Consider the following 23052-nt stretch of genomic DNA (forward strand, 5'->3'; position numbering starts at 1 on the left):
TATCATGGAAGACAAAGAAGGAGGGAGTGTCTGTAGCATAGATACCTCAGGAATAGGAAGTGGAAAAAGCATGAGCAGTTAGGAAATTGCTGCTGACCTTCATTAGAGCAGTTTCAAAAGACCATTGGTCATAGAAGCTAAGTTATAGTGGACAGGCGTGAATAAGAGAGAAAGCCTCTTAAGGTTTATGAAATAGAAAAAGAGCAAAGATGGTGGTTTGTGGGGTAGATAGGTTAAAGAAACACTCTTAGGATGATAGACACTTAAGTATATTTATGGCCTGAAGTAGAAAGTAGGGGACAAAAGAGACCCATATCCCTGGCCGTCTCAAAATTGGTGACACTGTTCCTTCTGCTATTTGTGTGTGTTGAGCAGAGCATTTTTTCTAATTGCTTCTTACTGGAAGCAAACTATTCAGGACATGCTAAAGAGTTCACTGTTCTTTAGAAAGAGAGAGAGACCAAAGTAGCAGTTGATTCATTATCTGGCATATAACTGAGACATATTTTATCACCAGTCAGGTGAGAGTTACAGGTGATCACAATACCTGACATGTGATAAGTGCCCCAGAAATATTTTTAAGTGGTCAGTAGTTTGGAAGAATGTATAACAAAGAGAAAGGAAAAATCTCCAGACCTAGGTAATAATAGTTAATGCTTTTAGGGCCTTACCAAGTGTCAGATACCATTCTAAGCACTCAAATTATATCAACTCATTCAATCTTCACACAACCTTATAAGGTAGGCACCACTATTTATCCCCATTTCACAGATGACCAAAGTGAGGCACAGGGGAATTACAGCACTTGCCTAAGGTCACATAACAAATACATTTCAGAACTAGGATTCAAATCTAGGAAACCCAGTTGTGAATTCCTTGACCCAAATAACTATACTATATCATGCCTCATTCAGTAGCCAGTCTACTGGTATTAGTAATGCTGATTCCTCTTTAAGGAAGCTGAGCTTCAAAATGAAGAGTTCTAAGCAACTAGAAGAGGTTATACTGAGAAAATGGTTCTGCAGCAGAATCACTTGGAAAGTTTGTTAGAACAAAGATTTCTGGAGCCCACCTTCAGAAATTATAATTTGGTAGCTTTGGAGTGGGGCCCAAGAATTCACAGTTCAATGAGTTCCCAAAGGATACTGGTCTGAGGACCACACTTTGAGAATTACTATTCCAGGTAGAGGCATAGGCTTTTCAACACCCAGAACCTACTAAAAGATAAACGCTGATGTTTGCTTCAATTATAACTGATATGAGGCAGAGTTTGGTCAACTAGGCACTGATTTCATTTAAACCTCATTATAGTCTGGATCAGAAATTTTAGGTGTGAAAGGGAGCATAGAGGTTATCCAGTGCAATCCCTCAATTCTCAGGTGAGGGGCGGCAGACCCAGATTGATGACATGGTCTGTCAGGATCAGACCACATTCATATGGAGTCTGGTGGAGATTCCAGGATTCCTGACACTCATTCCCCACATATTTATTCCACTCCACCTTGCTTCCTTGACTGTTATGAGTATCAGTGTCTGTAGCTTCTTTTGGGTGGTGGGGTGAGAATGGGAGGTATTAATGCATTCATATACCTCTCAGAGTTCTTTTTAGGGACGAAGTAAGACTGTGAGTTTCTCAAAGCTGAGGATTCCTAAACCATGTAGATTATATTTTATAGCAGACATACTGCCATCCCCTGGAAGCTTCCGGATTTCAGGCATAAGGCTCCAGTGGTAATAAGGAGACTTGAGGCCATGTACTTGCATATCTACCTATTTTGTTTTCACCAAATGTCACAACTACCTATATTGCTATTTAGGCCATTCAAAAGTGACTGATGAAGCAGCGTATGCTGTTCAAAAGATCAACAAGAGTAGATTTAGAGACCAGTGCTCTGATCACAGCTCTGCCACAAGCACCTCTAGATCTTTGTTCCCATCTGTGAAATGAGAGCATTAGACAAGATGACCTAGGAGGGCCCTTCCAGCTTGAAAGGCCATGAGTCTAACGTGTGATATGTGACTGATGATGGGAGGCTCTTTGCAAAACCCCCAGAGTGGAGCCTGGGACACATGCGATATAGCCTATATTAGGTTTCCTCTTCTAGACAGTATATGGGAGTCTCTAAGTATGTTTTTGAACCAGCTGTATCAAGATCTATATATCTCATATAAGAAATAATTTGAAGGGTCTTTGTCTGGAATTGTAACTGCTTTTAGATATGTGGGGTTTTTTTAACATTTATTTTGAGAGAGAGAGAGACAGAGAGAGAGAAAGCAGGGGGAGGGGCAGAGAGAGGAGAGGAAATCCCATGCAGGCTCCATGCCGTCAGCACAGAGCCCAACTCGGGGCTTAATCTCGCAAATCATGAGATCGTGACCTAAGCCGAAATCAAGAATTGGATGCTTCACTGACTGAGCCACCCAGGTGCACCTAAGTATTTGTTGAAGAAAATAACATGCACATTATACAACGAACATGTACGTCTGTATATGTATGCACACACGTGTACATATACATATGTAATATTGATTGTATAATATTAATTATATGTCATATATTAAATCCTCTGTTAATATATTAAGGAAAAATTCAGACTGAGTTTTTCAAATAAGGTAGTCACTTGGGTTCTGCATAATGGGCATTTAAGCAACATGTCTGCACACACACATACATACAGGAGTTTCACTGCAAACTGTGGCAAACCCCTCTGCCGTCTGCCGCTATCTGCAAGTGAACTTGTTTTTCATCAGCTCAGGAGTTTAACAATGTGAACACAGTTGAAGACTCCTACGTTTAGGCAGAGGGCAGGCAGGGGCTAAAATATGGCATTGTAATTGGTAGGGGATAATGGGAGAGTAGAGAATAGGAGAGTGGAAGCTTTCATCAGCCAAGGTCATTTGGTTCCTATGACTTCAAAATTTCTTTGTGTAACCAAAGAATCAAAATGTGGTCATTTGAACAATAAACTTCAATTTTAGTGTATCCTAAGAAGATGGAAATTGAATTGCAGTATTGGTAAACATTCTTAGTAATATAAAACATTATGCCCTTACTTCATGATGGCTAACATATCTTTTTATCAACAGAAAATGGCTGTGAAGATAATTGGGAAAAGAATGAGCAGATTGGAAGTTGCTACCAATTTAATACTCAGGCATCTCTTTCTTGGAAGGAAGCTTATGTTTCATGTCAGAATCAAGGAGCTAACTTACTGAGCATCAGCGATGCTGATGAATTAACTTATCTTAAAGGTAGGTTTGCATGTGGTAGACCAAATTGCCGGGATTGTAAAGATGCCATCTGTCTACCTCTATTTTCATACCTGGGTATGTTGATTTGTGTATATATCTTTCTGTCTTTTCTTGGGATGTAAACATCAACACTGAAGCCCTCAAGCAAAAAGGTATTAATAGAATCACATTCTATCCACTGAAACTGCATTTCATGTTGGAGACCGAAAAGAAGTTATTGCTCAGAAAATGGAGTGAGGTAGCAAGATTAAACTGCTACTCTAAGCCTAAGAGAAAAGGTTTTGTAAAAGGTGAACATTAAACAGTTTGAACATTGAAAAGTGGAGAACTCAAGGAAGGTAACGAACATGGCTGAGTCACACTAGATGGCCTCAGTGAAACGTTCTTGTGGTTGGGTAGAGGAGTGCCATACTCAAAGGCAAGGAGAGAATTAAGAAATCTGCAAATGGTTTAATGAATGGACACATAGAGTGGATAGGATTTTGTTTTATTTTGTTTGTGGGGTGATGGTGGTAATTTAAACATTTTTAATTGTGAAAACTTGTACATACAAAAATAGAATATAACCTAAAAGACACCTGTATAACCACCGCCCTGACTTTACACACTCGTTGTACACTAACATTTGTCATATTGCATTACATGGATTGATTCCGTCCCTCTTTCCTTACTTCCCTCCCTTTAAAGAAATAAAATGTTAATAGAGTTGAAAACCCATGACCACGTCTCAAAATAACCATTCTTTGAGTGCTTTTATAACATATATATGTATAAATACGGCATATGTTTTCATTATATAGACCTATAATACACAGATATGAAAACATAGATTAAAACAGATATAAAAACATATCTAGGTTTTTAAATGATACAAATACTTATTTACCCATATGTAAGTTTATACGTTGTCAACTGCTGCTGTTACCTTGTATGAATAAACCACAATTTATCCATCCCCCTATTGAGAAACAGGTTGTTTTCAGCTTTTCCTATTACAAATACCACTGTAAGGAACATCCTCATATGTGTCTCATGGGGTAGACATGTATGAGATTTTTACTTGAGTAGGAATTGCTTAGTCATGGGGTACACATCTCTTCACCTCTAATCAAAATTCCAAATTACTTTCCAAAGTGGCTGTATTCATTTACACCTCTGCAAGCACTTGATGTTGTCAGACTTAGTTGGCCATTGTGATTAATGTGAAATGGTTATTTCATTTGTCTTTTATATTTTCCTGATAATTCATGTGGTTTTGTGCCTTGTGTTTATTAGGCATTCAGGTTTTCAGCTTATAATCTGCCAGGTGATATCCTTTGCCTTCTTTTTGAGTTGTTTGCCTCCTTGCCTCCTTTTTCTTATTGATCTATAGTAATTCTTTATATACACTTATCTTTTGCTGTAGGATTACAAATATCTTTTCCTAGTCTTTGGTCTTTTCACTTTTGTTGCTTCTTATTATTTAAAAATATGGTACTTTTAATTTGGTCAGTCAGTCTCTTCCGTAATGTTTTGTGCTTATTTATATTATTTAGCAAACTATTTCTTAGCCCTAGTATGATAAACATAACCTCTCATTTTTCTTCTAAAAGTTTTTAATTTTGCTTTTCATGTTTACATCCATAATCCATTTGAAATAAAATTTCTAGAGGTGGAAATCTAATTTGTCTTTCTCCACATGGATGTTAGTTGATCAAGCACTATTTATTTTACATTTTTCCCTAAAATTTATTATTCTACCTCTAATAAATATAAACTCCCCTATTACATGTGGGTTATTTCTAGGTTCTCCATTCTATTCCTTTGGTCTACCTGTCTGTCTATGTGTCTGTTCCACCCTGTTTTAATTATGCCAGCTGCATGGTAAATATGGATGAGCAAGTCCTCTCATTTTTTTTTTCTTGAATTGCCTTGGCTATTTTTTTTTTTTTTTAATTTTTTTTTTTTTTTCAACGTTTATTTATTTTTGGGACAGAGAGAGACAGAGCATGAACGGGGGAGGGGCAGAGAGAGAGGGAGACACAGAATCAGAAACAGGCTCCAGGCTCCGAGCCATCAGCCCAGAGCCCGACGCGGGGCTCGAACTCACGGACCGCGAGATCGTGACCTGGCTGAAGTCGGACGCTTAACCGACTGCGCCACCCAGGCGCCCCGCCTTGGCTATTTTTTAACCACTTATTCTTTTCTATGAATTTAAGGATCAGCTTATTAATCTCAGTGAAAAACTTTATTGGGACTTTGGAATTGCATTAAATTATAGATTAAAGAGGCACCTTTGTCACTACATTATTTATTAAGTCAACTCATCCATGAATATGGTATGCCTTTCTATTTATTTGGGACATCTTTTATGTACTCAGTAAACTTCTCTAACTTTTTCCATCAGAGCATTGCACTTCTTTTACTGAAAGTTTATAAACAGAAACTTTTTGTATTATTTTTAAAAATCATGAAGCCAAAGTTATTAAGTTTCTGATGATTTGAATGAAAAAATAATCATAACATATGACAGCAATGATGTTTCAGACTGAGTACTAAATGCTTTTCATACATTATCTTATTTAATACTATATAACAATACTATGTAGGTATTTTTATTAATAAGCCTACTTTGCAGATAAGGAATGTGAGGATCAGAAAGGAAATATAACTTGTTCAAGGTCACCCACAAGTAATTAACAGAGCCAAAATTGGAACACAGTCAATCTGACTTGAAAACAAGTTGTATCTGGCATGTGTCTGCATTTACCTTTTTTTTTAATAAAGAGAATTTGTTTTTGTTTTTTTTAATTTTTTTTTTAACGTTTATTTATTTTTGAGACACAGAGAGACACAGCATGAACGGGGGAGGGTCAGAGAGAGGGAGGCACAGAATCCGAAATAGGCTCCAGGCTCCGAGCTGTCAGCACAGAGCCCAACGCAGGGCTTGAACTCACGGACCGTGAAATCATGACCTGAGCCGAAGTCGGCCGCTCAACCGACTGAGCCACCCAGGCGCCCCTGCATTTACCTTTTTTAAGACTAGTTAAGTTCTTTGCAGGTATAGGTGGGTCTCATGGGTTGTTTTTTCCCTTTTGTGCAAAACTCTAAGCATTATTCCTATATATGAAACAAATACCTATTGACTAATTCAGATAAATCCCATCACACTGCTTTATAATAAGTGTTAATATTTGGTAAATTCAAACTATGAGCAAAACCCTCATGTCTCCAGACAAATTAAATAATTTAATTATCATTACAACCTCATAAGGTAAGTATTTTTACCCCCATTTACAGATAAGGCAATTGATGCTTACTTAGAAATAACATACCCAACATCACACACCTCAGAAGTATCAGAACTGGGATTCAAATATCAACATATATGACTCCAGACCCCTTACTTTTTTACTATACTACTTAATCCTCTTATATATATTTTTTTCTCTTCATCATTTCTTCAATCATTAAAAGTCTACTAGTCTTTTGTCATGCTCTTTAGCTAAAACTTTGTTCAGTCCTCCTTTCTTACTTCCTTAGCTTCACCCTTTTCCCGTTTTGTTTGATACTTGAATAATCAGAGCTCTAGAAAGGAAATCTATCAAATAAGCCTGATGGGCTAGTGGTTGTCAATGGAATTCCTTTTCAGACCTCAGTGAACCTTATAACAAATATTGTTGAAAGTGAAAAGTACCAATAAATTTAAGCCTCCTGGAATATTGACATTTGGAAACTGATGTTTTCGGTGAAGGAGAAAAGTGTCCAAGTATGACTATCAAAACCCTAACAATCTAATGATGAATTTGGAGGGGTGAATGTTGCATGATTTCTTTATCTATCACTTTTATGTTATAATTCATAAAAGTGAGATAACATATTAAATGACCATGCTGTTTCCTAGGCCAGACTCTTCCCACATTTTACATATAGCAATAATTTTAGAGATAAACCCTTTCTAATATTCCAGACTTCTCTTTCACTGTGAATGCTGTTTAAGCATAATATAATTATTATAGCCTAATTATAACTGATAGTTTCCCAAGATTCAAGCTGTACTTTAACATCTGAAACTCACAGTATCAAAATCTTGAAAGTTTCTTGAAGTTTCTCTCTTCACTGAAAACTATCACATGTAAATATTAGGCTAGGAGAGGGAAGCCAACAAAAGTGACTCAGAGATTTTGTGATCCAAGTGCTTGATCTAACTGGGGAAAAGAACTGTACATATGCAGAGCATAATGGAGAATGTTATTCCCAAATGATTTCTAGTTTGGTAGCTAATGGTAGACTAGGGAATCTACTGCCAGAAAAAAAGCAGAAGCAGCCCCTTGAAAATAAGTCCCATGCAATCTAAAAGAGCTTTCTTTTTCCTTTCTGCTTGCCCTGCACTTAGTTTTGTTTTGATTTTGTTCTACTAATACACGGGCTTTTGGGGATGGGGGATTCTGGATTTTGTTTGGGAATCAGATCTCCCATGGTTCTAGCCTTCCCAGGGAACCTCTAACCACAGATTCATCCCAGAGTTACAAAAGAAGACCCAACAGTCCATTCTTCCTCATTTGTCTCCACCCTGAGAGGTTGTTCACTTAGAGTGGCCTCAACAGGTGCCCCAAGGCTAGGCTACTTCTAAGTGAGGGCCCCTTGCTGGTTTGACCTTCCTTATACATTAGAAGAGGTTCTTTTCTGGCTCCTTCCACATGCAATTACCATTATCAGGCCTGTAGTCTCCCTTGTGGGGAGAGGAATAGAAATAGAAGGTCAAGTCTGAACAGGTTTTAAGGACAGTGACAAATATCGACTTCAGTGAACTCTCTTGTTTGATTTGATTAGGTATGGGGATTTATGCTATCAATCGTCTGTTTCTTGATGGCAAAGATGGGGTGAGCAAAGTCTCAAATTGGTCAGCTTCTTGCTTAGACAGTATGGAGAAAAAAAATCTAGCTTCAGATTGTCCAAGCCATAAAAGAAATACCTGCCTTTCATATTTGACCAACCCAGATTTTTAGAATCTATTTCCCATTCACATTCACCTGGCATAAAACACATAAAGAACATTCCTGTTTGTCAACACAGTCAGTTTTAAAATCCTATAATTCTATTGAAGAATAAGTCACCAATACAGCTCATAAATAGGACAGTGTAATTAAGCAAATTATAGGAACTATCAGCTTCCAAAGTTCATTTAGTTTCTTCATAAATATGTACTTCCCATGTGCAGGTAAGCAATAGGATTATTCAAATATCCTCCTGGGGATATCTGAAAAGTCTTCATGGAAAGAAGGACATTGAACTTGGGAAGGATGGGAAGGATTGGTCCTCCATAGTATCCCCATTAAAAATTAATAAAGGGAATTTGGAATATCCTGTAATGGTTGAGTGGAGTGCCATAAATATGTCATAGTTTCCAGGACTTCTTTAGGAAGGCTAGAAAACTAATTATCCTAATGAGAAATTTACATTGGATTAAATCCTCAGTTTGTTTGCCAGTACTTATGCTAACAAGGTGAAAGAAAAGGATGAATCCAAAGTTCCCTTCAGTATGCTCTTCAAGCCATCTACCCAAATACCCACCTTTTCCTCCCTTAGAGAGTATCCTTACCATCTACTTCCTTGAGAAAAGTGAAGCAAACCCTTAGTTTCCCATCCTAGTACTTACAAACTTATCTGTATCTGTCATCCCTCCAGTTTGTTCAAGGTTAACTCCTTCCCCAAAGCTGTTTGTATCCACATCAGGTGTTTCTTCTCCCTCTTATATTTTCATTGATTCTCACTTCTACTGACTCTTCTCCCAACAGGCCATAAACTTATTAAAATTTCTACCATTAAAAAATATAGTTAGATAGGTGTACATACAGATATATATACAAATACGAATATAGATATGGATACAGATGTAGATACAGATATAGATGTAGATACAGATACAGATGTAGATACAGATATAGATACAGTTACAGATACAGATATAGATACAGATACAGATGTAGATACAGATATAGATGTAATACAGATTAAGATGTAGATACAGATATAGATACAGTTACAGATATAGATACAGGATACAGATACAAATAAAGATATAGATACAGATATAGACACAGATGCAGATTTAGATACAGATATAAATACAGTTATAGACAGGATACAGGATACAGATATAGATACAGATACAAATATAAGTATATCTCTCTTCTAGATCCCAAAGACCTGCCTCTGTCACAAATAAGCTCCTGGAAGACACAGGGTATCTTTGTAATTCACTGCTAACTTCACATCTCATTCTCAGTGGAGTGGTAATTGGGCCTTTGTCCCTACCACCCTCTTTCCAGACTCCTGCCCATCCCTTTAATGCTGGTGTCTGGTTACTGCTCTTGGCCCCTTTCATCTTTGCTGTTGCTATTTCTGCTCTACACAGAGGATATTTTCCATTTCCTGAGTGTCAGTTCTAGTGAAGTCACATGTTTTAGGTATTCACATTCTCAAGGCTGCAGTAAGACAAAAATTGTGTACAGTCAGAATTCCCTCAAAAAACCCTTAAAATATGGATATGCTTTTCTATCTGCAAATCATACAGATATATCTGATATATGTAATGGAACAAAACGATACATATCAGGTATATCTGTTTGATTTGCATATAAAAATCCATATTAGGGCACCTAGGTGGCTCAGTCAGTTAAGCGTCCGACTCTTGATTTCAGCACAAGTCATGACCTCACCGTCGTGAAATCAAGCCCCGCATCTGGCTCCACACTAGTCATGGAGCCTGCTAAGATTCTCTCTCTCCTTCTTCCTCTGCTCTTCCCCTGCTCACATTCTCTCTCTTACAAAAAAAAAAAGAAAAAAATCCATATTTTAAGAACCATTTCTTTGTATATAATATACATACAAATCATATAAAATATAATTATATTAATATACATTTAATTATTTTATAAATTTATAAATATAATTTAAATTAAATAAATTAATTTAAATGTAATTCGAAACTACATTTTATAATTTATAAGTTTTACATTAAAATTAATAATTTATGAATATTATAATTATGAATATAATTATATTTCAAATGTATATATATACAGAGAGATCATTTATATAATATAATAATGCATCATACATAATTCTCTGAGAGGAATTAAGAAATTGTTATCAAGTGTTTTACTGCTGAGAATATATCAACAAATTTATAGAGATTCCAACCTATTAACTCTTCCTATTGGTCAGCATCATCCTTGTTTTCTGTAGGCCATCACGTCAGTTCTTCTGTCTCTTCTATCAGGCCCTCAATATCTTCAAATTCTTTTTTCATGATGTTGATGAAGTCTTACCAGGTTGTTGAATAATTTTATTGACTTTCTTGATACTGGCATAAAAAGCCTTATAATCTTTTCATTCAGTTTACCATATGTTTATGGGCATATGCATATTGAGTGGCATATTTACAACTGGCATCACTACTTAAATTATCTCTGCTTCTCTTTCCCTTTTTTGCTGATGGCTTCTGGTTGTCAAATAATGAATTTGAATGATATATCTCCACTGTCGTGTGGGGTGTGTGTGTGTGTGTGTCCTGTTCTGTGTCTTCATCCTAAATGTTTCCTTTGGACTCTAGAACTACATATTCCATTGCCTACCAAACAGTTCCTCTACATATTTCTGAAATAGTATGGGTAACACTTTACCTTTTGAGGGATCCATATCTCTTCCTGTCTACTAAATTGAAATCCTCAGAGAGGCAGGGACTTTGTATTTTTGGTTTTTATATTCTTAGTACCAGTTAAACAATATGTGCTTGATGAATTTACACTGTCAGTCTGGAATACAATCAGTTCTTCAAAACTGAGATATATAGTGGAAATTGTTTTCTTCTGTATTAGTACAAGAGGGCTAAAAATAGTGGAACATCTGTTCTGAGAAGATTCTGTCCTTACCTTAGTAGACAGGGACAAGCTAATGGGAAAGCAGAATTGACTTAATGCATCACCTGCCTTTGTTGGATAAACAGCCTCCTGCAGGATTCCTGCCTCACAATCAAGGCCTTCTGATAATTTTGCTATTAGTAGAAGCTTAAGTCTGACTTAGGTAATAATTTAGGTAATTTTGTCACTTGTTAAAATTATGTGATTCTTACAGAAAAAGAGGGCATTCCAAGAATTTTCTGGATTGGCTTAAATCAACTATACTCTGCTAGAGGCTGGGAATGGTCAGACCACAAGCCATTAAACTTTCTCAACTGGGACCCAGGTAACTGCTCCTTCTTCCATCTATTATGCACAGAGCAAAATCTTCAAAAAAGTAAATAAACAAAAGCATCCCACTCACTGAGAGCTTATAAAAATTTTAAATCTTGGCAGCTGTTACTATAGTTAATTCTAAGAACAATTTTTTCCCCTCATTCCTTCTTTATTGTAATACCATGATAGCCAAGTTGAACCATACCATGGAGAAGTGAGAATTTGTCTGTAACCGTTATGGCAACCCTACAATTTTAGGTAACAGCAGAATGAGCCTCATCACATGGCCTGGCAGCTGTTCTGTATCCTTTAGGGGACTTGACATGTCTATGACTGACCAATGGTGTTTCATCTGCAGCTCAACTCCAATACAGAAATATTCTCTCATTTTAGAACTCTTGGGGTTTCCTATAGTAGTGCTCAAGTACTGACAACCTAATGGTTATATTATATTGCATATGTAAATACCTTAAAGAAAATTTTATAGTGAATAAAACAAACAAAACCCTAGTTAGCCAAAATATTTTTCTTCCCAAAAGAAGTTAGATACCTTTTTATTCTAATTAACTTTTTTGAGAGAGAAAAAGTACAAGCAAGCATGAGCAGAGGAGGGGCGAAGGAGAGAGAGAATCTTAAGCAGTCTCCATGCCCAGCACAGAGCTTGACACAAGGTTTGGACACAGGACACTAAACTGACTCTTGATTTCAACTCAGGTCGTGATCCCAGGGTTGTGGAATCAAGCCCCATGTCAGGCTCCACACTAAGCGTGGGCCTTGGTTAAGTTTCTGTCTTTCTCTCCATCTCTCTCTCTCTCTCTCTCTCTCTAAAATTAAAAAAAAAAATTGAATTTCAGCTTCTGACAAGTGTAGAATCTAAAAGTTGACACTAGCTTCAGTATAAACGTATTCTATACACACATAAGAAAAATGAGTTAAGTGTAATACCAATAGGTCATTTTAGTTTAATGAAATTTCATTATCAGTGAGTAAATTCTCTATCACCTCAGTAAATAAAATCTTTAAAGATAATTTAACCTTTAATTCAAGGTCTTAAGGGCATTACTGAATCACAAATCAGTATATCTATTGTATAGAGTAGCAGATTAATAGCTACTGACCATAGAGTAAGACATGGATATTGATTAGGGATAGAGGTTTGGTTTTGGTTTTTGGGTTTGGTTTTTGAATTAACTATAGTGTATTAGAGTGTTTCACCCTGTATCCTGTATTTTAGAAGGGAGACAGATTTAAGCACATGAGTGTCCATGGAGGCTTTAGTAGAAGGTTTTAACTATTTTATGAGCTCCCATAAAAGCAGAAAATTAGGAATACAAATTATCTTTTCCAACCACCACTCTGGCCCTAACCTCCTCTTTCTAATCATTTAAGACATGCCTAGTGCACCTATGATAATAGGTGGATCAAGCTGTGCAAGAATGGATGCCAGGTCTGGTCTATGGCAGAGTTTTTCCTGTGAAGTTCAACTGCCCTATGTCTGCAAGAAACCATTAAATAACACAGCAGAGTTAACAGGTATCTTTCTCATTTTCTGTGCAAGTAGGTGCAAGTAAATCCATTTCAGATATCTATTTCCACCTTTCCTTCACCCGATACTGCCAATGCCAAAAACTACGTTATTTTGATGCAGTGGTTAGATGTCATCAACTATATATGCATAAAGCTTTGGTTTGATATATCCCCTTAAGATGGCAGAGATATCCTCAGTGAGAAATATATTTCTATTCACAGGTGATTCTTTTTTCTTTAGAGCACTGTTTCTCAGAGTGTGCTTCCTTAGACTAAGAGTATCGATATCAACCATACCTGTTAGAAATCAAATTCTTAGGACCCACCCCAGATCTACTGAATTGAAAACTCGGTGGACATCAACAATGTGTGTTTTAAGAAGACTTCCTGGTGATGCTGATGCACACTCAGGTCTTATATTTTACCTGCCTCTGCGAGAACTAAAAATGATGGATGTGGGAACTCTCCTCAGGTTTCCAGTTCCTACCCCACGATGCCCACCCCTGCTCTGTCTTTCTCTGCCAGGCTGCTTATTTAGTTTATTGTGTTGATAAATCAGGTAGAAAAGGTGGGGTGCAGAAGGACGAAATGTGTACAAGTATGGTTTTTTTTCAAGGGGTTTCAAGGATAAGAGAATCGCAGAACAGTTGAAATTTCTGAGGTGCAGAGAAATTTCAGAAGCCTTTGAAAGAATAAGAGGAGTGTCCTTACTGTCTTGCACAGGACCCATCGTATAATGGTATTTGATTAAATCCTCCTGAATAGGAAAAAGTAATACTCAAAACTGGGAGGGAGAAAAAAAGGAGGTTTTAAAATGTCTTGCTTAAAGAATGTTGGGGGAAGGGAATAAAATTGCTTATCCATATAGGAACAGAAAGCTATTTTTTAAGACTAGAAAATAAATACATAGAATAAAGATTGTTGGGAAATGTTTCTAATCATAGATGAAAATGAATATTCATCTTCCAGGTTGATTCAAACCAAATTTAGTCCATACAACAAAAAGCGTAATAGAAAAGACAGCACAGATGAAAATAAAACAGAATGACTGATGATAGATCAAGTAAATACCCTGTAGCAGAGTAGAATTATTAAGTAAATCATGATGTTTCCACATGATTGAATAATATGCATTTATTAAAATAACTGTGCCAGCAGGAAAATACCATAGCAGAACAAAATGATATGCCTACTTATCATTTTAATCTTGTAAAAATATGTATTCATAGAGACAAAGACTAGAATAGGAAAACATTTGTTCTAAGTTCAATTATGGGTGTTTTTTTCCTCTGTTCCTTTATCATAATTGTAAAATATAATAATAATAATACCATGTCTTATTTCAGAAACTGAAAATTAGTTCAGTTCTCCTGTGTTCTCTTGTTCTCAAGTGTGAGAAGCTAGCTTGACCTGAATTTTATCTATCAGTGAAGAACAAGCTGTTCACATTTTTTAAGATGCTGTGTTTTTATACAACAGACATTCCAAACAGTTCTGAATCCACAAAGTCTGAGTAATTCAACTTAATTTCTAATTCTATTAAGAGGAGTAGAATTATTTTGTATGGTTTTGTACCTCAATCTTTTCTCCAATCTTTCTTGACTATCATTTGAGTGCGTTTTAACATGGTGAAAACAAAGAATCACTAATTCTATGAGGATATAGGTCTAGTGGAGGGAAAGAAAGAAGAGGTCCAGAGAGGCCCTGTGCCCTTTCCCTCCAGTACTATCCTCTCTTTCATGTGGAGTTTATAAATGTTATACTCTGTTTCTTAAATCTCTGTATGTCTTTGTTCAACAGTGAGCATTAATTCACATCCCCTTGCTAATCTGACCATACACGAAAGGAGATTGGACTAAATAACCTCTCAAATTCAGAGACTGGAGGGGAACCTAACAAATCCCATAGCAAGGAAGAGATTTGTCAGCAAATGGCTTATCCCACACCATTCTTCTGTCTACTAGGACTAAGGGCAGTCCCTCCTCAATGAGTCAGAGCCCAATCATGTAGCACATTTGTGTCACAATAAAGTCATATCATTACCTGTATCCCTATAGTCACTCTTATGATGCTATGTAGAATGAGGCACCACATAAATCCATGTTCTTGTACTATTTGACATCACATTCCCTAGTTTTCCAGAATCCTGATGATGTGACAAAGAATTTAAAATGTTATTGATGTATCTTTACTGGAATATATATGGATGCTTTTCCCCCAGATGTTTGGACATATTCAGATACACACTGTGATGCAGGCTGGATGTCAAATAATGGGTTTTGCTATCTTCTGGTAAATGAAAGTGATTCCTGGGATAAGGCACATATGAAATGTAAAGCCTTAAGCAGTGACCTCATCAGCATTCATTCTTTAGCAGATGTGGAGGTGGTTGTCACAAAACTTCATCATGGGGGTAAGTTTTTAAAATATCCTATTTGAAAGGTTTAAAACATTCTAAGGCACCCCTAATTTTCAGACTCTTTTTTTTTTTGTTTAATGTTTATTCATTATTTTTGAGAGAGAGACAGAGAGACAGAGAGACAGAGTGTGAGCAGGGGAGGGGCAGAGACAGAGAGGGAGACACAGAATCCGAAGCAGGCTCCAGGCTCTGAGCTGTCAGCACAGAGCCCAACGTGAGGCTTGAACTCACAGACTGTGAGATCATGACCTGAGCCAAAGTCGGATGCTTAACTGACTGAGCCACCCAGGTGCCCCCTAATTTTCAGACTCTTAGTGGGAATGAAAAGCTTACAATCATCCCTACAGATCAGCACTGTCCAACAGAAATTTCTATGATGATGGAACTCTTTTATAATCTATGCTGACCAATACAGCAGCCAGCCACCAGCCAGTTGTGGCTTTTGAGCCCTTGAAATGTAACTGAGGAACTGCATTTTTACTTTTATTTAATTTTAATTAATGTACAATTAGCAACATTAGCAAGTAGCTACCAATTTGACTGTACAGGCAGTGATTGAGTAATTTCCCTCTTCTCATAAGATAAATACTATTTAAGTTGTTCCAGATGCTTAAGTGATGATTATTTCACTTTTGTAATTATTTAAAAGCTAAACACTGAAGAACAAAAAATACACTAGACAGGCAATATTATATCCTCCTCTTAGGATTCACTAATAAATAAAACATTTTTCTTTTAGATGCCAAAGAAGAAATATGGACAGGTCTTAAGAACAAAAATATACCAACTTTATTTCAGTGGTCAGATGATACTGAAGTTACTTTAACATATTGGAATAAGAATGAGCCAAATGTTCCCTACAATAAGACTCCGAACTGCGTTTCCTATTTAGGAAAGGTAGGAAAACTTCTGTGGTTTATTTATATTCTTATTATATACTAAATAATAATATTAAGATGACTTGGGTTAGGATATTTGTGTATAAGCTGGGAAAGAAAATAAAACGTAAGAGCCCTATAGATTGTCTTTCCAGTAGCTACTGGAAAAAAGAGGTAAGTAAAACAAAGAATAAATAAGCAATCCTCTTCCTGTCTAAGAGTATCTGCTCTGGTCTGAAACAGATGAAGAAAATCCTTTTAGAATTCAATTCTTCTTGTGTCATATTGGTTCTAATAAGCTCTTTCTCTCTGGACCATCATTATGATATTTAACATAAAGTCACGTCGCTTCTTGGCCTTTTGGCTAAGATCAAGTGTAGTAACATAAAGTCACAACTTAAGCTGAGAAATACCATCTTCTGAATTCATGTTCAGATTAAGTTTTACATTAATCCTACTTTGAGAGTGAAAAAATATTTTTATTTAAAAATTAGGTCTGGGGTACCTGGCTAGCTCAGTCAGTAAAGCATGCAGCTCTTGATCTCAGTGTTGTGAGTTCAAGCCCCACATTGGGTATAGAGATTAGTTAAAAAAAAAATCTTTACAATAAATAAATAAATGGATCAGTAAAATAAAAAATAAAAATTAGGTCTAATGTTTTTCAGAGAACATCCTCTGTAGAATGCTTAAATATTTATTGACCATGCTTTAGTTAAGAGTTCAAAATAGATTGTGTGTTGAGAGAAAAGACATGTGTATCTCTATACTTTGTATCGCTTTCCTGGGGACTCCTAATTGTTTAAGAGGTTTGTGTCACCCAAACTTCTAGAGAGACTTAAGTAGAAACAATAAATGATACGTATATTTAGAAGTGTTTCAAGAGTAAAGATGTATTGAGAAAGTTGTCAAAGATTAATTTAGAAGTGTGTCACATTTGGTGCTCTGTTTAAAAGGACATTTAAGATATCTTTGCTAGAGTATCAAAGATAGAAGTGAGGTTCCATAAGCAAGAGTAAACTGATAGCATATCTAGATAGCATTCCAGTGCTTAAAACTGACCCTTATCACAATTGACTTATTGAAATTTAATTTGAAGAAAGCAGCAACTTAATAATTAAGCAAAATTAATCAGAGTAGCATATTTGAAAGAGAACTTTGAAATCTAGGCTGAAGTAGAGTTGGAATAAAATTTTGATTCTGTAATTCTTGGGGAGTAGCTGTTCTAACTACCATTTTACACATGAGGAAACTGAGACAGCATGGGTGGTTGATATGTCCAAAAGTTTTTAACCCATGGGCAAACTTTGACCATACATATGGAAGAAGACAAGAACACTGGCAACTGTGTGTAGGCTGAGTTCTTCTTTCCTCAACTTCTGTATTAAATGTGCTTTGATGGTTTTATTGTTCATCTTAGAAGAAAATGGAATTCATCTCCACTATGAACTTGAGATGGTTCTGAAATAACAGACTGCAAGCCATAACCTTGCAGGCCTGTTCAGTAGCATTTCCTAGGAGTATGTTCTCAGATTTAGTCATTCATTTATAGTCATCTTCTCTTTCCCTCCCTCTCTCCCACTCCACCCCTTGCTCACAGTTTTGTGAGAAGAAACTACCTTGATTTAAAATGAGTTAGATTTCTCAAATTCCACATATGAGTGAAATCATATTATATCTGTCTTTCTCTGGCTGACTTATTTTGCTTAGTATAATACCCTCCAGTTCCGTCTATGCTGTCGCAGATGGCAAGATTTCATTCTTTTTCATCACCGAGTAGTATTCCATTCATGTGGGTGTATGTACATATATACATACACCACATCTTCTATATCCATTAGGGAAGGGAAGGAAAAATCAGATAAAAACAGAGAAGGAGCCAAATCATAAGAGACTCTTAAATACAAAGAACAACTAAGGGTTGATGGGGTGGGGAGTTGAGGGGTGGGAGAAATAGGTGATGGGCATTGAGGAGGGCACCTGTTGGAATGAACACTGGGTGTTGTATGTTATTGATGAATCACAAGAATTTACTCCTGAAGCCAAGACTACACTGTATGTTAGCTAACTTGAGAATAAATTAAATAAATAAATAAATTTAGAGTTCAACTTTAAACACATGGCAAATAATTTCTCTGTGGAATTTTTTTTTCTATTTTTTAAAAGCTAGGTCAGTGGAAAGTCCAATCATGTGAAGAGAAACTTAAATATGTATGTAAAAAAAAGGGAGAACAAATGAATGATACCACTTCTGATAAGATATGCCCTCCAGATGAGGTATGTAAAATCCCTGCGTAAGTTTTTCTAAGCAATATTACAATTTCTTGGCTAAGGATGGTAGGTAAAACTGAAACAATTCAGACTTGGAAAAACAGAAGAAAGGACTACCTCTGTTCATTTATGTTAGAACAAATCAGAGGTCAGTGATTCATAACATTTTGGCATTCTTACAGAAGAAAAAACATTATAGGAAAAGGAGTTACCTACTCATGAATTTCTATAAAAATGTATGTGGTTACAATTTTTAATGCTGATATCTTTACTTTCCCCCCATTTATATTTATCCTGTTCAAAAATAATGCGACCAACAACATTATAGTATGATGAGCTATGCCCTAGAGGTAAAGAGAATTAAGACACACTGTCTGTCTGACACAGGCTCACACTCTTGTGGGAATTCTCTGTGAAGTTGTATCCTACCTTCATCATGTGAACGAGTTTACTGGCCATGCCCTTAATTTCTCTAAGTGTGAGATTTTATTAGTGCGGCAGAACCTTGCTTGTCAGAGCAGGGACATCAAGTCTGAAAGACAGTGTGATGATATTTCTCCTTTGATTTAGGACTGGAAAAGACATGGAGAAACCTGTTACAAGATTTACAAGGATGAGGTCCCTTTTGGAACCAAGTGCAATCTGACTATAACTAGCAGGTGTGACCATCAGGAAACATGTACTGGTGAAATTTTAACTCTGGGTCCCTTTGCTAAATAAACTTCCTAAGAAAAAGACGCATCTTCAATTTATATAGTAATTCAGTCGTAAAAAACACCTACTGGTTTGACTCCTGTTTTGTAGATTTGAGCAAGAATACCTGAATGATATGATTAAAAAGTATACTAACTCTCCAGGAAAATACTTCTGGACTGGCCTGAGAGATACAGATTCACATGGAGAGTATAGCTGGACAGGTGTTGGTGGAGTAAAGCAAGCTGTAACCTTTTCCAACTGGAATTTTCTTGAGCCAGGTGAGTGCCTTAGCCTTTAAAGTAATGGAATCTGATGACTAGTGAAATGCAGTATCCCTCCCAGATGTGTTCTTCACTTACCTTGGAAATGTGAGGAAAACGATAATCTTCAGGATGACAGTCTATCTGTGGAACTATAAATAGAAGGAGTGAATATGTCTTCCTTATTAAATTCCTGTGAATAATCTAGTAAAAGGAGCTAAAAAAACTCAGTTCTTGGAAACTACCTCTAATGGCTCAAAGCTAGAACCATCAGTGTGAGTTTTTTTTTTTTTATCTTTTCCATGTAAGTCTCAAACAGAATCTAGAAGCTTCATTTTGAAGTGTTTTACATTTTCATCTCTCTGCTTATTTCTTTCTCCAAAATTGAATTTATGTTTCATAAAAACAAAATTGTGTTTGTTTCTATTATTCCCAATGTGTGGGAATTAAGGAGGCAATATATTGTACTTATTCTGAAAGTTAGTTCATCCTTCTTTAACCAGCTCAAAGCATTGAGCATAATTAGCCGTAGAATCAAAATGTTTTGAACAACAAAGGACTTCGGAAGTCCCTTCTCATTTTATAGTTGAGAAGACAAGAGATTTAGAAAGGTGACTTACTTGACAAATGTTACCTGGTTATTGACTTGCTAAAATTCAGATCCCCTGATTTATAATCTAAAATACGTTTTTAAAATACTTTTTTAATGTTTATTTTATTTTTTTTTTATTTTATTTTTTTATTTCTTAAATTTACATCCAAATTAGCATATAGTGCAACAGTGATTTCAGGAGTAGATTCCTTAGTGCCCCTTACCCATTTAGCCCATCCCCCCCTCCCACAACCCCTCCAGTAACCCTCAGTTTGTGCTCCATATTTATGAGTCTCTTCTGTTTTGTCCCCCTCCCTGTTTTTATATTTTTGAGAGAGAGCGCAGGGGGGAAAGGCAGAGAGATTGGGGGACAGAGGATCTGAAGCAAGATCCGCACTGACAGCAGCAAGCCTGATGCTAGGCTCGAACTCACAAACTGTGAAATCATGACCTGAGCTTAAGTCTGTCGCTCAACCAACTGAGCCACCCAGGTGCCTCTAAAATCTTTTTTAGAGGATTTTGGCTTTCTATAAGACTGGAATTATAAAGCATCCAACTTTTCTCTCTTTGGATTATTTGTATTTTTTTTGTTTTTGTACAGTGTGATCACTAAGATCACTCTTTATAATGCAGTAATTTGAACATACGAGTGTATAATGACACACAAAATTTGAAATAGATTCTCGCCACCACAAATGTGAATGGTATGGATAGCAAAGTCATCTTTTCACTTCTAGAAAATGGAGGATACAGGTGCCAATCCTGGTTAAATATCACCTTAAATTATAATGTTCTAATATATAAAACACCTGGGATTTCTTTTATAGACATTCAGATATCTTAGGGTCAGTGTCATAATCATCATAGATAAGCCTTAATGATTGGAGAGATGCTCAGAAAGTAGTTTCAATGACATTCTCTCAGTCTTTTGGCCAGAAAGACTACCATTAAGCTCTCTTTACCATAATTACTCCCAGCTTCAGCCAGCTTGGTCCATCATGGAGAAGGCATGGGTAGTGGGCTGAACAGGGTGGGGAATAGCACATTCATTCAGGGCAACACAGCATTTTTCTCCCAGTCCCTTGTTCCAATTGCTGACCATGTATGGGACATTAGACAATGCCTGCTTCGTGGAATAGAAATTGGGCCTATTACTTTCCAAACTATGCTCTTCTTATCTTCTGCCCACTTCAGGCTGTATGGTGTAATGTAAAAGGGAGCATGGCACTTTTCAAGTGCTGACTCTACCACTCACTAACTATGGTTATGGCAAGTCACTTATTCTTTATTTGAAAAATGGATCTGATAATACAAACTGTTGCTTAATGTTGTGAATAAATAAAATTCTGGATGCCATAAAATAAATAGTAAACAACTGTATGTTACCAAACACCTCCTCCTACCTGTATTATACCAGCTCTTCCTTTGAATCTGAATCTGAAAGAGTTTTGTTTTGAGGGTTACTAAGTTGCCTTAAAACTGTTCAAAGTTGTTAAGCTAATATGAATATGAGCCACTTAGGCTACCCTGAGCAGCATAGTGGTTTAGGGTACAGCTCCACATGCAGAACTCCTGGGCTTTAATTCTGGATCAACCACTTACTAAACATTTACTTGAACAAGTCACTAATCCTCACTGTACCTTAGTATGACAACAGAACCAATCCTGAGGTTTGTTGTGAGGACTGATTCATTTAATCCTCTTAGAATAGTACTTAGGAAGTAATATACACTTCTCTTTATTATCACCATTGTCATCATCATCATAATTATTATAAACAATACATTTCTTTTGCCCATTTTCTTTTATATTCTTTCTCCAAACCTTGGCTCAAATAAAGGGTAAGGACACTAGAAAATGTTTGGACTTTAATTTTCAAATGTAATGTTTAGTTAAACTTTCTGTTAACCCCAGCTTCTCCAGGTGGGTGTGTGGCTATGGCTACTGGAAAGTCTCTTGGAAAGTGGGAGGTAAAGGACTGCAGAAAATTCAGAGCACTTTCAATCTGCAAGAAAATAAGTGGGCCCATTGAGCCTGAAGAGGTAGCTCCCAAGCCTGAAGCCCCCTGTCCTGAAGGCTGGCATAGTTTCCCCTCCAGTATTTCTTGTTATAAGGTAAAGTAACATTTTCATTCAGTTCCTCAATGAGGTTATCTTTCTACTATCCTAGTCCATATCCTTGTAGAAATTATGCTCCTCCCCAGACACATATGTAACCTACCAAGATGTTTGGGAGCACCATTGAACCTTTGTTATGAGACAGCTCATCCCCACATAAACTCACATCCTACCCAAAAGAACAAGACCTGGGTGCCTGGGTGGCCCAGTTGGTTAAGCTTCCAACTCTTGATTTCAGCTCAGGTCATGATCTCACAGTTCAGGAGATCGAGCCCCATGTGGGGCTCTGTGTTGACAGCGCGGAGCCTGCTTGGGATTCTGTCTTCCTCTCTCTCTCCCCTCTCACATGCTCATGCCCTCTCTCTGTCAGAGACATTTGGAAACTGATGTTTTCGGTGAAGGAGATAAGTGTCCAAGTATGACTATCAAAACCCTAACAATCTAATGATGCATTTGGAGGAGTGAATGTTGCATGATTTCTTTATCTATCATTTTTATGTTATAACTCATAAAAGTGAGATAACATATTAAATGACCCTGCTGTCAGTCAGAACTGGCTCTTTCCTAGTGTTCTTTTGTTCTGAGAAGTTGAGTAAGCTACATGCCACCCTGACGCTTTGCTTATGATTCTCCTATCTCTCTAATCCTTGCTGTCAAATGAAGAATTCTGTCAGTTCTTACAATTAAAAAAAATTATTTTAGGGCCCGTATCAGCCAGCTGATGCCATCCCCAGTGACTATGACAACAAACATTTAGTCTCATGTTCACAGATCTCTGGGTCAAAAGGGATTGATTGTTTTGGTTTAGGCTTGAATGGTCGAGC

General features: G+C 36.7%; 1 protein-coding gene, 1 long non-coding RNA gene and 1 pseudogene across 8 annotated transcripts in view; 2 read left to right on the forward strand and 1 right to left on the reverse strand.

Annotated features, from left to right (window-relative positions):
• LOC125172320 (uncharacterized) overlaps window positions 1-23052 on the reverse strand; it is a 106415-nt gene that overhangs the window by 15038 nt on the left and 68325 nt on the right. For 3 of the 4 annotated variants that reach the window (XR_007154681.1, XR_007154683.1, XR_007154682.1), the window contains 2 exons: window positions 19619-19671; window positions 19060-19135 (listed from right to left, as the gene is read on the reverse strand). This is a non-coding gene — a long non-coding RNA (uncharacterized LOC125172320). Of the gene's footprint in view, window positions 1-19059; window positions 19136-19618; window positions 19672-23052 lie in introns of those variants that run through there. The other variant, XR_007154684.1, reaches the window with a different exon arrangement.
• Window positions 1-23052, forward strand: part of LY75 (lymphocyte antigen 75) — a 131405-nt gene that overhangs the window by 12055 nt on the left and 96298 nt on the right. For all 4 annotated transcript variants that reach the window (XM_047870175.1, XM_047870172.1, XM_047870174.1 and 1 more), the window contains exons 4-12: window positions 3088-3252; window positions 11371-11481; window positions 12861-13004; window positions 15220-15411; window positions 16157-16314; window positions 18459-18569; window positions 19134-19222; window positions 19368-19537; window positions 22026-22225. In XM_047870175.1, the coding sequence (XP_047726131.1) occupies window positions 3088-3252; window positions 11371-11481; window positions 12861-13004; window positions 15220-15411; window positions 16157-16314; window positions 18459-18569; window positions 19134-19222; window positions 19368-19537; window positions 22026-22225 (1340 nt within the window). The remainder of the gene's footprint in view (window positions 1-3087; window positions 3253-11370; window positions 11482-12860; window positions 13005-15219; window positions 15412-16156; window positions 16315-18458; window positions 18570-19133; window positions 19223-19367; window positions 19538-22025; window positions 22226-23052) is intronic.
• On the forward strand, window positions 16640-16841 carry LOC125174103 (uncharacterized; annotated as a pseudogene).

This window comes from Prionailurus viverrinus, chromosome C1 (genome assembly GCF_022837055.1).
Source record: "Prionailurus viverrinus isolate Anna chromosome C1, UM_Priviv_1.0, whole genome shotgun sequence".
Lineage (NCBI taxonomy): Eukaryota > Metazoa > Chordata > Mammalia > Carnivora > Felidae > Prionailurus > Prionailurus viverrinus.